Source organism: Diadema antillarum, unplaced genomic scaffold, assembly GCF_040938485.1.
Source record: "Diadema antillarum isolate AM-2024a unplaced genomic scaffold, OU_Dant_1.0 scf00000116, whole genome shotgun sequence".
Lineage (NCBI taxonomy): Eukaryota > Metazoa > Echinodermata > Echinoidea > Diadematoida > Diadematidae > Diadema > Diadema antillarum.
In genome coordinates, this window is record NW_027271005.1 from 38388 (window position 1) to 52537 (window position 14150).

The following is a 14150-nucleotide window of genomic DNA, read 5'->3' on the forward strand; positions in this document are numbered from 1 at the left end:
AATCTTTCGTCGCGAACTCCTTCTACAGTTTTGAAGCAATTTAAATGAAACTTAGGGTAAATGATGATATTGAAGTATAGATGTGCAAGACATGTTTTTTGTGTTTGTCGGACAATGCGTTGCCATGGTAACCACAATTTTACCACAACCTTGTGGAGGGCACTACTTCCATAGTATTCAAGCAATCAATTTCAAAATTGATATCTATGATGATCTATAGGTGTAGTTATGCAAGACACTCTTTGTGTTTGTACTTGACAAAGCGTTGCCATGGTAACTGCATGTTTTCTTCGAAATCCTGTGGAGTGAACTTCTTCCACAGTTTTCAAGCAATTGAAACCAAATTTGGTAGGCATTATGGCCCTGAGGTATAGATGTGGAACACATAATTTTTGTGTTTGTCACACAAACCGTTGCCATGGAACATCAATTTTACCAAAACCTTGCAGATCGAGTAACTTTTCCATCATTCAAGCAATTAAAGTCAAATTTAGTATGTATCATGATCTAGAAGTGTAGTTTTGCAAGACACCAATGTGTTATGAGGAAAATGTGTTGCCATGGTAACCACTCATTTTTGTATCAAAATAAACCATTCAAGCTATGAAGGTCAAATTTGGTGTGTATGATGGTCTTTAAGTATAGTTATGCAAAATGTCCCTTGTGTGTGTATCAGACAATGTGTTGCCATGGTAACTACACTTTTTACCCAAACCTTGTGGAACTCGGTGTCAACTCTGTAATTGTACAGTAAACTAAAATTATTCTGTTTCCAATTCGACAAGTGCACAAACTTGGTATTAACGTCATTGCCCTCATGACATCACATACTATAAAGCAACACTAGGGGCGGGGGTATTAATCACCTTCAGTGATAATTCTAGTTTTGTTTTAATGCCAATAATAACGTACATCATTTAGGTCACGGTTGAAATGCACTGTTATCTCATAATGACCTGATGGATATGTTTCGGATATACCAGAAAGAGACCAGTTGAGGCGATACGCATTCTACCTGTAAGTGAGGAAAACAAGGGAAATATTTTATACATGTACGTCCTGGTCGTGAAGGAATGCAGTTTTCATTCTGGACAATTTTTGTACATGCTCCATTTGCAATAGTTAAGAGATGTTGGGTGGGGGGACGTGTGGGTGGGAGGTTTGGTCCATTCCATTAAAACGCAGAGGGTATCCACAAGAAAAAAAAATGCAGGAAAGTGTAGGGGAGACCGGGGAGAAATGGGGCATTTTGCATCATCATGAAAGATTCCTTGTAACTTTTAAAATATTTTGTCAAGCTAGGTCATGATCATAATTATGTACTATATATTCTGAAGTTTATAGTAGAGTATTAAAAAGTGATACCCCTATATATTAGACATTTTTGTGTAATTAATGATTTGTTAAACCCTTAATTTGGGGGGAAATGGGACACCCCAGGGAGAAATGGGACATCAACCGGGGAGAAATGGGACAACCATGCACAAAAGAATCTGTGAAATTATCACAAAGTATAGACTAGTGATAAAACAAACACCTTTTAATTAAGATATAAGACAAAAAGGGAATAATTTGTGAATAGAAGGCATGTATTGGGATAGAATAATAAATTGTTGAAGATGCCTGTATATTATTTATGACAAAAAATGGTATGGAAATTGAAGGTTTGTTTGTAAATTGATATTTGGGCAATCTTAGTTACCCAAGTGCGCAATATAAGAATTTTCTAAGGTGTTCTATTTCACAGCAATAAAATTTGTATTACACAAGTAGGATTTACATGTGCCGCGGGGAGAAATGTAACACTGTCCTCTTAAATTTCTGCCAGTGGTAACAGAAACAATAGAAAATCCCTGCCAATTTTTCATACCTGCATGTCTGTTATCAAGTTTGCACACTTACTAAGTTACCAATTAACAGTGTAAGACCTACCAGATCTATGTAGTAAGTTTGATATTTTACTGGCAAGAAAGTAAGAAACAATGAAAAAGTAACAAAAAGGGGTTATAAAAACAATTATTGGTTTTTGTTTCAACTTACCTGTAGAGCTGTATAGTGGCTAATATGTCTATTTTGAGGTGTACCGAGGCTCATCTTTTACTGGTATAATTGGATTGTTAATTGTCCGAGCATTTTTCAAGTTACAAGAGTGTCCCATATTTATCCCCTTGTCCCATTTCTCCCCTAATTCTATGTGTTTTCTACCATTAGATCTGATTTTGTTCTGCGATCTATGTGGTTTATGACTCTGTCCAGTCTGAGGGAACTTTTGCACTGTATGTGCAACAGGATCATTTGCAGCTTGCATTAACATCATCTTGTAACTTTAATTACTTACAAACAATTAAAATGAGCATTCCACAGTTTAAAGATACAAGAAAATTTCTGCCCCCCCCCCCCCCTATTCTAAGAAGTAATTGGTCATTGGGTCAAAGGTCTGGTTAAGATTTTAAAATAATACTATTTGAATACTGAAATTTCACTAATTTTCTCTGAACCTTGGAAATGATTCTATGCACATGCATTACTACACAATGATTCTGTAGTAGTGTCAAAGGTTCAGTGCAAATGTTGTATGTATTGATTGGATTGATCCAGACTCAGAAATATAGCATAAAATCTGTGCTTGCCAATACTCTACCATGGCTTAGTGTCTGTCATGTGTGTGGCATACAAATTTTAAGACAATATTTTATCACTCTTATACTCATTGCTAGAATATATTTTATGAGGATTCTTCAAATAAATATATCATACTTGTAAATTTTGTTGAATGTATTATGATGTTGAGCTTGTCAAAATGTTTGCCTGGATAATGTGCCTTGATTCATCTCTATGTGGATGTATGTGTGATTACTATTGTGATTGTTCAAATTCGAATTTAAAAAAAAGTTTTCTTACCTTTGTGATATAATATGTGTTCAATTATGTATTATATGAATTAAATTAAATAAAACAAAATTACCAAGAAAAAAAAGTTCATAGTGTGTTTTGTCTATTTTTGTGAATTTCATTTCAACATTGACAGGATAACAAGATGAGCAAGTGAATGCTGTTTCACATCAAGGTCTTATAAGATTCAAGTTTATGAATACATGAAGAGATTGTTTGCAAAAACCAATAAGTCCATTTTTGAAGATTTTGAAGTGCGGTCTCTGTCATAAAGTACAAAATAATACCTTTTAAATGATATATTGGTCACTACATATAAAGGTACATTTTTGAAGTTATGGTCAAAAGAAACAAACATTTTCTTATTATTCTCTTTATTTTTCTTGACCTTTAATCGCAAATATCTCCATTTCGCAAATATGGACTTATCGGTTTTTGCGAACAAACTCTTCACATGTATAAAGTCACATTTCATACGTACAAAAAACGAACAAATAAACAAAGTTTGAAGGAGCAAAACACCCAGTTGAAAATAACAAAAAACAATGCAGTTGAAAATGGTTGTATGTAAAATAGTCATTATGACATTGCACACATTCTTGTACTTAGTCCATTCTGCTGTGAAACTCTTCATATGATATGAGTGAAATATAAACAATGGTTTCCAATTTTGTTCAGGTTTTTGTTTTTAGCATTACATTAACAGAAAATATGGCTTGATATCATCCAATTTGTGTTGCATTCCAACAGAATAGATGTTAAGCCACATGTGAGAGCTATTATGTAAAGGTGTATTAATGAGAGAAAGTAGTTAGTGATCAACAAGGGGTACTATATACTGTAAAAGTGGATATTTTGCTCGACGGGGTTAGAAGAGTTTCGTGTCTTTTAATTCTGCGGAATCAAAACGTCAACTACTGGAACATATGACAAGCAAAAATATTCGCGTGCTTTTATTTTCGCGCTAGTTTCTGGTTGCGCGAAATGCGCGAAAATTTCAACATCGTGAACATTTTCACTTTTACAGTAGTTTGTTTTGTTTGGGTTTGTTTTTGGTTTTTGGTTTTTGTTTTGTTTTTGTTTTTTGTTTTTTGAGGGGGGAGGGGTGGGTATTATTCACCTTGGGCCCTTACCCACATGTATACAGTACCTGTAATTATGTTCCAGTTCATTATTCCAAAGGTTTGTTAATCCTCCAAAAATGAAATAAGGTTTGTTATTCCCAATATTCATTGATCTGAAAATGAAAGAAGGTTTGTTTATATTCTGAAGATCCGTTAATACAAAAATGAAATCAGGTGCTTTTCATTCTGAAGGTTCATTGGTAGGCCTACACACTGTCTTATATATTATATGCGGATTAACCTTTTGAACCATTTCATTTTCAGATTAATGAACTTTATTTCATTTTCAGATGAATTAATCTTAATTCTTTTTCAGACTAACAGACCTTCGGTATTAAAAGAACCATCGAAGTGACAAATTTTAATAATACCGTCCCGAATGTTTGAAAATAATGAACCCTTTTACATTTTTGTTCTAATGAACCTCCATGGTATCCAGTTTTATATGGAATTTACTGCATGTTTTGGAATAACAAATCTTATTTCATTTTTCAGATGAAGAAACTTTTGGAACAATGGATATCGATCACACATGTAATGTACGCATGTGAAAGACACACACGCAATTTGAATTATTTTTCATGATGTAAGTTCAAGGAGCAAGGGTTAAGCAAATACACGTTCCTCAGATCGCCCAAATTTTTAATTACTAGTAAAAATCTTGTTACCCGGTACTGTCACCGAACTAACTGTCCCCGAACTAACTGTCCCGTCCCTTTTTACTTTTATTTTAGCCTGTATTAAAATCGCCGCAGAGGGAGGCAGGCTGAGTTTCTGTAAATGCGCATCGTTGTTTTCTTCTGAGCGAGCTGTTCATTACATAGCGCTAGCGTTGGCGAAGCATCGTACTTTTTCGCTAGCTAGCCAGCCCAGCCACGTATGTAAATGCTACGTGTGAGAAATCGTTGCAGTGCAGCGTAAAGGAGCAAAGAGAACTACTAGTAACATAATTCATTTGTCGCAGACATTGTATCTGTTGGCATTAGTTTTAGCAACATGCAAACAGCGATCAGTCAAAGATGACGAACGGTAAGAACTTGGTATCATTTGAAACTTAAGTCGTGGTACTGTGACTGTTCATATCCATTCGAAATTCCGACAGCTGATGATAATAATAGTCCCATTCGTTGATATAAATGATGGGTCGATTACTTTGATTCGGCCACAGTCTGATCCAGGACAGCTTACAGGGTTTCAATTTGAATAGTCTCACATTAGGAGACTAGATCACGTCTAGAATTGTCTTGTGTAGACCTAGTAGACTGGATAGAATTCCATGCTCGTGTAGCATAACCTTGATTGAATTTGAACCTCATTCATCCGAGACCATGGCATTGCCATTGGCAGGCTAACGTTAGATAGCCATTGACCAGTGGCATTGCCAGCACGAGTAAAAATAGCAGTGATCAAAGCTCTGTTCTATTTTAAATGTAAATTTAATACCCAATCTAACAAAGTGCCTGACCTTCATTGATTTTAGCATACTCATTTGATGGGCTCATCATCTTTGGACTGCTGGTGATTTGTACCTGCGCCTACATGAGGAGAGTGCCTCGCCTCAAGAAATGGTTCCTGTCAGAGAAGAAAGGATTCTTTGGAGTGTTTTACAAAGGTGGGATCTCACTTCCATGTGTGCTTCATGCAATGTATTTGAACATTATTTTTTTTTTCATTTTTGTTGTTCACCATTTGCATGAGACAAAACAAGTGAATAATAAAAACCAAACACTCAAACAAAATAAGCATAATACATAAATACAAGAAATTTGGCTTCCCCTAATGTACTGCCATAAGTTTGTGGGCAGGAAAAAAAAGCAATCAAAAATTACTATGCTTCTCGGGCCTTTCCAACCTACAGTCAACCTTACCTAGGTTGAATCTATTTGGACTGAAGAAATAGCTTCGACTTAGAAAAAATTAAACTTACTTTAAAGGATTAAAATCAGTAGAATATGTAAAGAACAGGACTTGAAAAAAAGCTTGGACATTGGCAATTATTCAACATATACAATTTCGACTTAAGCAAGGTTGACTGTACTTAAAGCACATCAGGGAATAGCTAAAACATTTTGAAAAATAATCATATATTTTATCTCGTAATGTACGGTAGAGAATTCAGCCATTGGCTGCGCATTAGCCATTGGCTGAATTTGCGTAATATGAGAGGCCGTTCCGCGCGCAATCGCCATCTTCGTTCCAGCGCAATGTTCGATCGCGAAGCGATTTTTATCTGACCGAAAAATCGGAAAATATCATCGAAATCTGCGGAAATACGGAACTGAATTCGTGCTCTCTTACAAGCGTGATTATCGTTCTCAGCATGGATGAACCAGCTGACAAATCGGAGAAGGCAAAAGCCAAAAAAGATACCGAGCTGTGTGAGCCTAAGGCCAGCCCAGCTCCGGCAGCAAAGAAGAAGGCTGCAGGCAAAACTCTGTCTAGCGGCGGGAGGCCTAAGGCATCCCGCCCCGCGGCTTCGGGGAAGGCACAGCCGAACCCGCCCGCACCAGCTGCTACCGCTCCCAACCCGACTGTGACTACAGCGGAAAATAGCACGGAGGTTATGTCCCGCATTGGGAAACTCGAGTCAATGTTCGAAAAAATGATCGAGACTTTGAGCACTCCTCATCATGGAGAACAACATGCAAATACGCCGCGGGATTGTTTTAGTGAATATGGCGACTGCGACACACAAAGGGGAAGCAGCTCACCACCCGTCATAGAATTGGCGGATAATCGCAGCGTGGCTGATTTCCTATCGGCAAACCGCGATGACGCGGTCAGCTTGTTTTCGGACGTAGGCCTACAGGAGGCAGATAAAGACAAACGGCCAGAATTCAAGATACCACGAATGGCTCAGAAATTCGTGGCTCCGTCCGGGATAGGGGAACCACTAGATGAGGATGTCGCGGACACCATTGTGTATATGATGGGACAAAAACTTGACCAGAAATCTCTCGACGAAGCAGCAACTCGCTACCCCTGCCCATCTAACTGCACATGTCTAGAAACCCCTAAAGTGAACAGCACTATCTGGGAGAACATCTCGACGGGGACGAGACACAGGGATCTGAAACTACAAGTGATCCAATCATCCCTCTTGAAAGGGATAAACGCGTTTGCTCGTACCCTTCCAGCAACTTTGTCTGAAGCTCAGCAGGATGCTATGGCTTTTCTCTGCGATGCAAACTTCTCCCTCAACTGCATGAGAAAGGACAGCATAAAGCCTGACATGAACTCAAATTTCCACCACCTGTGCAAGCCCTCTCACAAAGTGACAAAGTACTTGTTTGGAGATGACCTGGGGCGTCAAGTGAAAGAGATCCAAGAACAAAGGAAAACAATGTCAGGCATGATGAAATCACGCTTCACACGAGAGCAATCACGGTTCCAGCCGTACAAGAAACCGGATGTGACATCTCGCCGTCAATACACGTCGACTGGGTTCACCCGCCCGTTGGGGAGGGGTTATGACCGCCGAACATCACATTCCAACCCCATGGCCGGTTCATCTGCACAGCCTTTTTTAGGGAAGGCTTGGAGGGGGAGACCTCGAGATCCTCCTCACACTTACACACCGACAGCAGCAAGGGAGGGTGGCAACAAGCAGCCAACCTACCACAGGCAGAGCCAAAGCCAGGGGAGGAAATAGAACAGGTAGGTGACTATGAACACAACATAGATAACGATCTAGTTACAACACCAGCTGTCGTCGGAGGTCGTCTGAAGCCATTTTTCCCTGCTTGGGAAAATATCACGAGAGACTCACACATTATTCAAGCAGTTCAAGGCTATACAATAGAATTTGACCCAGAAAAATTTCCCCCTTCTCGAGAAAAACCTCTGCGTTCTTACAAGCGGAATGCTGAAGAAACAGCCAAGATTGACCATGAGATTCTTGTTCTGGAAGAAAAACAGGTCATTGAAAAATGTGCCCATGAAGAAGGGGAATTTATTTCAGAGGTTTTCACGAGACCAAAAAAGAACGGAGGAGTTCGATTAATTCTTGACCTGTCCGAACTCAACAAAAGTGTTCAGTACCAACACTTTAAAATGGATAATATTCAATCTGGTATTCTACTCCTCTCAAAAGGGTGTTATATGGCTTCAGTAGACCTCCGTGATGCATACTACACAATTCCCATTCACTTAGACTCTCGTAAATATCTCCGCTTCGTATGGAGAAACCAATTGTGGCAGTTCAAAGCTTTGCCAAATGGCTTATCTTCCGCCCCAAGACTGTTCACCAAAATACTGAAACCAGTGCTTGCCTTACTAAGACAACAGGGGCACACAGTTTTGTCGTACTTGGACGACACACTGATAATTGGGAACAATAAAGCAGACACTCGCTCAGCAGTGCAAACCACCACTGACCTTTTGACTAGTCTAGGGTTCATTATTCACTCAGAGAAATCGGTACTTGAACCATCCCGTGAGATTGAATTTCTGGGTTTCCATTTAAATACATCTGAAATGAGAATCACCCTTCCAGCCAGTAAAAGCAATGACATTCAAGATGCATGTCGATCCTTACTTGCTAATAACAAACCTAGTATCCGGGAGGTAGCTAAAGTCATTGGGAAGATTGTGGCTGCCTTACCAGCATCTCAGTACGGCCCTTTGCATTACAGGCAGCTGGAAAGGGAAAAAATCAGAGCCCTGAGAAAACAGAAAGGACATTTCGATAGACATATGAGCCTATCAAATAGAGCCAAGGCGGAACTAGTTTGGTGGTCATCCCATGCACATCTCGTGTCTAAACCCCTGTACCCAGGGAAAGTATCAAAAGAAATAAGAACAGATGCTAGTGGACAAGGTTGGGGTGCCACAGACCTGCAATCCAAGACAGGGGGTAGATGGAATGCTCAAGAATTAGCAAGAGCAGCAGGTAATGAAATAAACTATCTGGAAATGCTAGCAGCCGGTTTGGGACTCAAAAGCTTCTGTTCAAATGTCAGAGATGCACATATACTGTTGAGATTAGACAACACCACAGCGGTGACATACTTGAATAACATGGGCGGCGTCAAGTCTGAAGCATGTAACGAAATGGCGTTGCAAATTTGGGATTGGTGCAGTAGACGACAAATTTGGATAACAGCATCTCACTTAGCAGGCTCTAAGAACACAGAAGCTGATACGATGTCAAGGAAATTCAATGACAATATAGAATGGATGCTAGACAAGACAATATTCAATGAGATAGTGCAGAGGTATGGGTTACCAAACGTAGACCTTTTTGCCACCAGACTGAATGCCCAGCTCCCAACATACGTCTCCTGGAGACCAGATCCAGGGGCATGGGCAGTAGACGCATTCACTATTGACTGGGGACCCCTAGTATTTTATGCGTTTCCCCCATTTAGCTTGGTTGCAAAGTGTCTCCAAAAAATCAGACAAGATGGCGCTAGGGGAATTTTGATAGTGCCAAATTGGCCAACACAGCCCTGGTATACCGTACTACGTAACATGCTATTGGAGGAGCCCTGGGTATTGCGAAAACACCAGTTGTTAACCCAACCCATTACAGGTAGACCACATCCACTTACACATCTCTCCCTCTTATGTTGCAGGGTTGGAGCAAACATTTCATAGCTCAAGGACTGACGGAGGAGACTGCTGATATAATGGCAGCGTCTTGGAGGAAATCCACCAAGGAGCAGTATATGGTGTATATTAGGAAGTGGCAAAGGTTTTGTCATGAGCGTCACTTATGTTGGACCCATACGAAGTTGGGAAATTTGTTTGCGTTTTTTAATTCTATGTACAAAAATGGAGCAAGCTACAGCACCTTGAATACATCAAGGAGCGCACTAGCATCAGTTGTTCTTCTACGGGACGAAAAATACACCATTTCTACACATCCTTGGATTTGCCGGTACTTCAGGGGCATTTTTAATCTCCGACCACCCACTCCACGATACAGCTTCATATGGGATGTGGGCAAGGTGCTGAGCTACCTCAGACAAGTAACTCCAGCTCATAAGATTTCGCTGTGTCAACTGACACACAAAGTATGTTTTTTACTAGCGTTGACTTCTGCCCAAAGAGTGCAAACACTTTCATACCTAACCCTTGACAATGTGAAGGCGTCCAAAGATTGTGTGGAAATAGCAGTGGCTGATTTGATAAAGCAGAGTCAACCTGGGAATGTGGGAGTGAAAGTAACACTGAAAGCCTTTCCCGAGGATAAGAAACTCTGTGTTGTACACTATGTTAAAGAATACATTAACAGAACAAGCACATTGAGGAAGGAGGTGAATGCACTATTTGTCACCTACAAGCAACCCCATGGGAAGGCATCAAAGCAAACCATCGCTCGATGGATAAAAACTGTGTTGAGAGCATCAGGTATCGACACCAATCTCTTCAAAGCACATTCAACGAGATCGGCGGCAACCTCATCTGCCAAGAGGAATCATTTTCCAATAGCAGACATTCTCAAGCATGCTGGGTGGAAAAATGAATCCACGTTCAGGAATTTTTACCTGAAACCGGCATCCCAGGCAACATCTTTTGGACAAGCAGTTCTGGGACAACAGACCTCTAGGAAGGGACAAGAGTCAGTCCTGTAAACATAGGTAAAGTTGCCCAAAAACTTTCTCTGACAGTATATTTCTGTGAAAAATGACTACTGTGAAAATCTTTGAAGTCTCATATTACGCAAATTCAGCCAATGGCTAATGCGCAGCCAATGGCTGAATTCTCTACCGTACATTACGAGATAAAATAGAAAATTAAATGAAAAACATTGAAATTTAATTTGTATTTTATGAGTAATGGGAGGATAGAGAATTCAGCACCCTCCGCTCCCTCCCTTACTCTGAACAGCCTTAAATGTGGCTTATACAAGATCTATTTTATCTCGAAATATTTTTTCACAGTAGTCATCAGCTTTTAAAGATGGCGATTGCGCGCGGAACGGCCTCTCATATTACGCAAATTCAGCCAATGGCTAATGCGCAGCCAATGGCTGAATTCTCTATCCTCCCATTACTCATAAAATACAAATTAAATTTCAATGTTTTTCATTTAATTTTCTATCATAACGTACATCAATACGACAGTTGTAATAATTTCAATCATTTTAATAACAATGCCAATGTTGTATATTCAACAATGCAAATATAATTTTGATGTTGTAGTATTTAGCTGTGTGAGAGTTTCAATATTGTGAATGAGAAATACAGTCTCTTGGAACCCGCAGTGTTATTGAGGAGTAGTAGTAAAATGTTGGAGCTGTGGAGATGTACACAAGTGAATACAGCGTTCAAACAGTTTAATGAATGAAAAGCTTTTGTTGGACATAGTAAGTGTTCTGGCTCAGAGGACAAGACCACAGGCTATCAATCAGGAAGTCACTGGTTCAGGTCTCTTTCTGACTGCAGCTGTTGTGCCCCAGGCAAGGCACTTTATCCTGATTACCTAGTCCTTCTATTGGAACTGAAAGCCCATTGTTGATTTCTGAATCGGCATTCAGTGCTTGCTTTCCAGGCATATAAAACTACTCAAGTGATCATAATTTTTCAAATTCATGAAATTCTTCCATCGAGATGTTTTTTATTGCAACTGATTGACAAATTGCCCTACATTGACGTAAAGTGCTTATTTATGTCGATTTAGGGCAATTTGTCAATCAGTTGCAATAATCATAATTCTGTTCATATCTTTTTTTTTTAATGCAGTTTGACAAATCAAATTGGTACTCTTTATATTGTGCTCCTACTCACATATTTAGTCACTCCCCCACTGTCACCCGTATCCATGAATCAATTAATAAATCTTACAAAAGAAAGAGCATAACTAGGTTAAACTGTGCTGATCTCTTTTCTCTTTGTGTCTCTGGTGCTGCAGCTTCAATCATTGGGACCAGGCTCCATATATTCACAGCTCTGAGTTGCATCTTCATGGCAGTCTACATCATGTTCCTGAAATGATGCCCACAGGAGAGAAATGCCGGCGGATATTGGTGGACTTTCGTGAGATGATGGGCCGTCATCCTCGCTCTCTGTCTCCCCAGAAAGTGATGCTTTCGTTTGACAGTGGAAAGATGGTGTTACAGAAGACACATATGGATGGAGCATCAAACTTTCCAGAAAGGACGCATAGTGATGGATCGGAAGGCAGTCTGAAAAGTGGATCAATCAACTGATGCTCACAATCTTTCTTCTTGTGAAGAAGGAATAATTTGGCAAGAAGAGCTAACGGGCATCCCAGCACAGATGGGCCATCAAAATTTATGTTGTAATTATCGCAGTGACATTTCCAAGAGCTGAGAGAGAGATTTCGCTGCCAATAGTGAAGGAAAACATTTTATTACTGTGGTCAGACTTGTACATGTATGTATATGAGTTATATGATTACAGAATTCACCTGTTGTTAGGGAAAACACAAGACCATCTAGTTAGTTGCAGTTTGAATCCAGTGCATGATGCATGTTGAATGGCTTGTACAGTGTTTTGTGATTACTTCACGGGGTTTGCGTGTCAAATCAAATTAAATGTCATCTCTGAGTGTTTTGGGCAGAAATATATCATGAAAGCTATGTTTGCTGAAGGCGATGTCACTCTATGTTTTTCAAATTGTCTGTTACAAGGAGCCACCATTCATGAAATATGTCCTTTAATTCTTGATACTCTCACAGAGACTCTAGAATGCAGGGTAGATACAGTAAATCTACGTAGCATGTGAAATCTTGAAATTCAGTCTTGTATTGCATTAGTTTGTATGCTCCTTTACATGTGGTATTACAGAGTTAAGTATATTTTGATGTTTAAAAAAAAAATGATGATCATTACCAGTATCCACGATCAACCCCTCCTTAAATCTTCTTGCGCTCACACCTTTAGAGCAACAGTAGTCATCTCATGATTTCTCCATTGAAGACAATTATATTTAAAAAGAAAAAAATTACATTTCTATTTCTTCCTTTCATTTCAACCTTGCAGCTTCATAGTTTGGGAAATGAGAATTTATACTTATTTTTATAGTTGTGTTCAGATTCTCTAATCCCAGCCGGCATCCAGTGCATTTGGCAAATTTTTGGACTTGATTACATACCCCACATTTTTAGACGCAGGACAGATATGTGATAGATTGTGTTCCCCACAAGTGCTTGTGTGTCAGTGAAATGTAAATCTCAGTTTACAGTGTTTGATAATATGCAGGCATATGAAAAAAAAAGAATATTAGGAGCTGGCTTTCATTATCAATGGGTCTGAGTGTCAGGCTTGCAGTTGCATAGACTTGTCTCTTTTATATTTCAGTGGTATCTGGAATATGAATATGGTATTTTTTATATTCAAGAATTCAGAATCATAATCTTGAATCGAGAGAAAGGTGTCCAGTGGATGGTTTCACTGTCAGAAGAGTTTCTAACGCCTACATGCTGACGTGATTATTAAAGAGGACCATTGTCATTTTATGTCAAAATATGAAACTGTATTCTGTTTTGTATTTACATATCATGTCAGTTTAACAAGTTCTTGACTAGCTTCATAATGTCAAACTATTGCTTTACCAAGTGAATACTTGAAGGATCATATCATATTTGACATTTATTTTTGATATGTACCAAGGGTAAGTATGATCACTTACCCATGTCTGTGTAATCAGCAACAGGCCAATGTATGTCCATTCATATGAGTTATACCATGTCAGTTACATTCTACTTTTCAAATTAAAAGAAACATATACTGTAGTTGATTTCATATTACAATGTAGTACTGGAAATCCTTTGGCCATTTTGAATGTAAACGTGTACTTAATTCTTTACGCTTTGGAGCAGGGGTATTGTTCACAAACTCTATGGTAGTCGCCATATCTTGCAGGTAACCAAGCAGGACAGTCTTACCAATTCAGCCTCGAGGCCTTTGTAAACAAGAGTTCCTGAAGCATTACCTTTTGGAGTAGTGTCCGTCCATTCTTCTGTCCATCCCACTGCTGTTTTCTATTAATTTGTCTGTCTCTTATTTGATTGTTATTGAAAAGTGCTGATAAGATTTTCAGTAAATGTAGTGAGGGATGATGTGAAGAAGACAAAAATAAAAGACATATATCAGATTTTTTTTTTAACATTCAGCAAAAATTTATAATCATACTCCCAACCTCGCATGGGCCCATAGAATAGGT

The 14150-nt window shown here is 39.0% G+C and overlaps 3 protein-coding genes across 3 annotated transcripts; all 3 read left to right on the top strand.

Moving 5' to 3' along the window:
* The first annotated feature begins 4964 nt into the window (after positions 1-4964).
* Positions 4965-11956, top strand: LOC139719865 (protein kish-B-like). The gene is made up of 3 exons (XM_071631248.1): positions 4965-5045; positions 5497-5628; positions 11874-11956. The coding sequence occupies exons 1-3, from the start codon at positions 5036-5038 to the stop codon at positions 11954-11956; spliced, it is 225 nt and encodes a 74-aa protein (XP_071487349.1). The 5' UTR covers positions 4965-5035.
* LOC139719863 (uncharacterized) lies at positions 6337-9728 on the top strand. The gene is made up of 2 exons (XM_071631246.1): positions 6337-7673; positions 9593-9728. The coding sequence occupies exon 1, from the start codon at positions 6337-6339 to the stop codon at positions 7666-7668; it is 1332 nt and encodes a 443-aa protein (XP_071487347.1). The 3' UTR covers positions 7669-7673; positions 9593-9728.
* Positions 8632-10594, top strand: LOC139719889 (uncharacterized). Its single transcript, XM_071631274.1, has one exon. The coding sequence runs from the start codon at positions 9584-9586 to the stop codon at positions 10592-10594; it is 1011 nt and encodes a 336-aa protein (XP_071487375.1). The 5' UTR covers positions 8632-9583.
* Positions 11957-14150: the final 2194 nt, after the last annotated feature.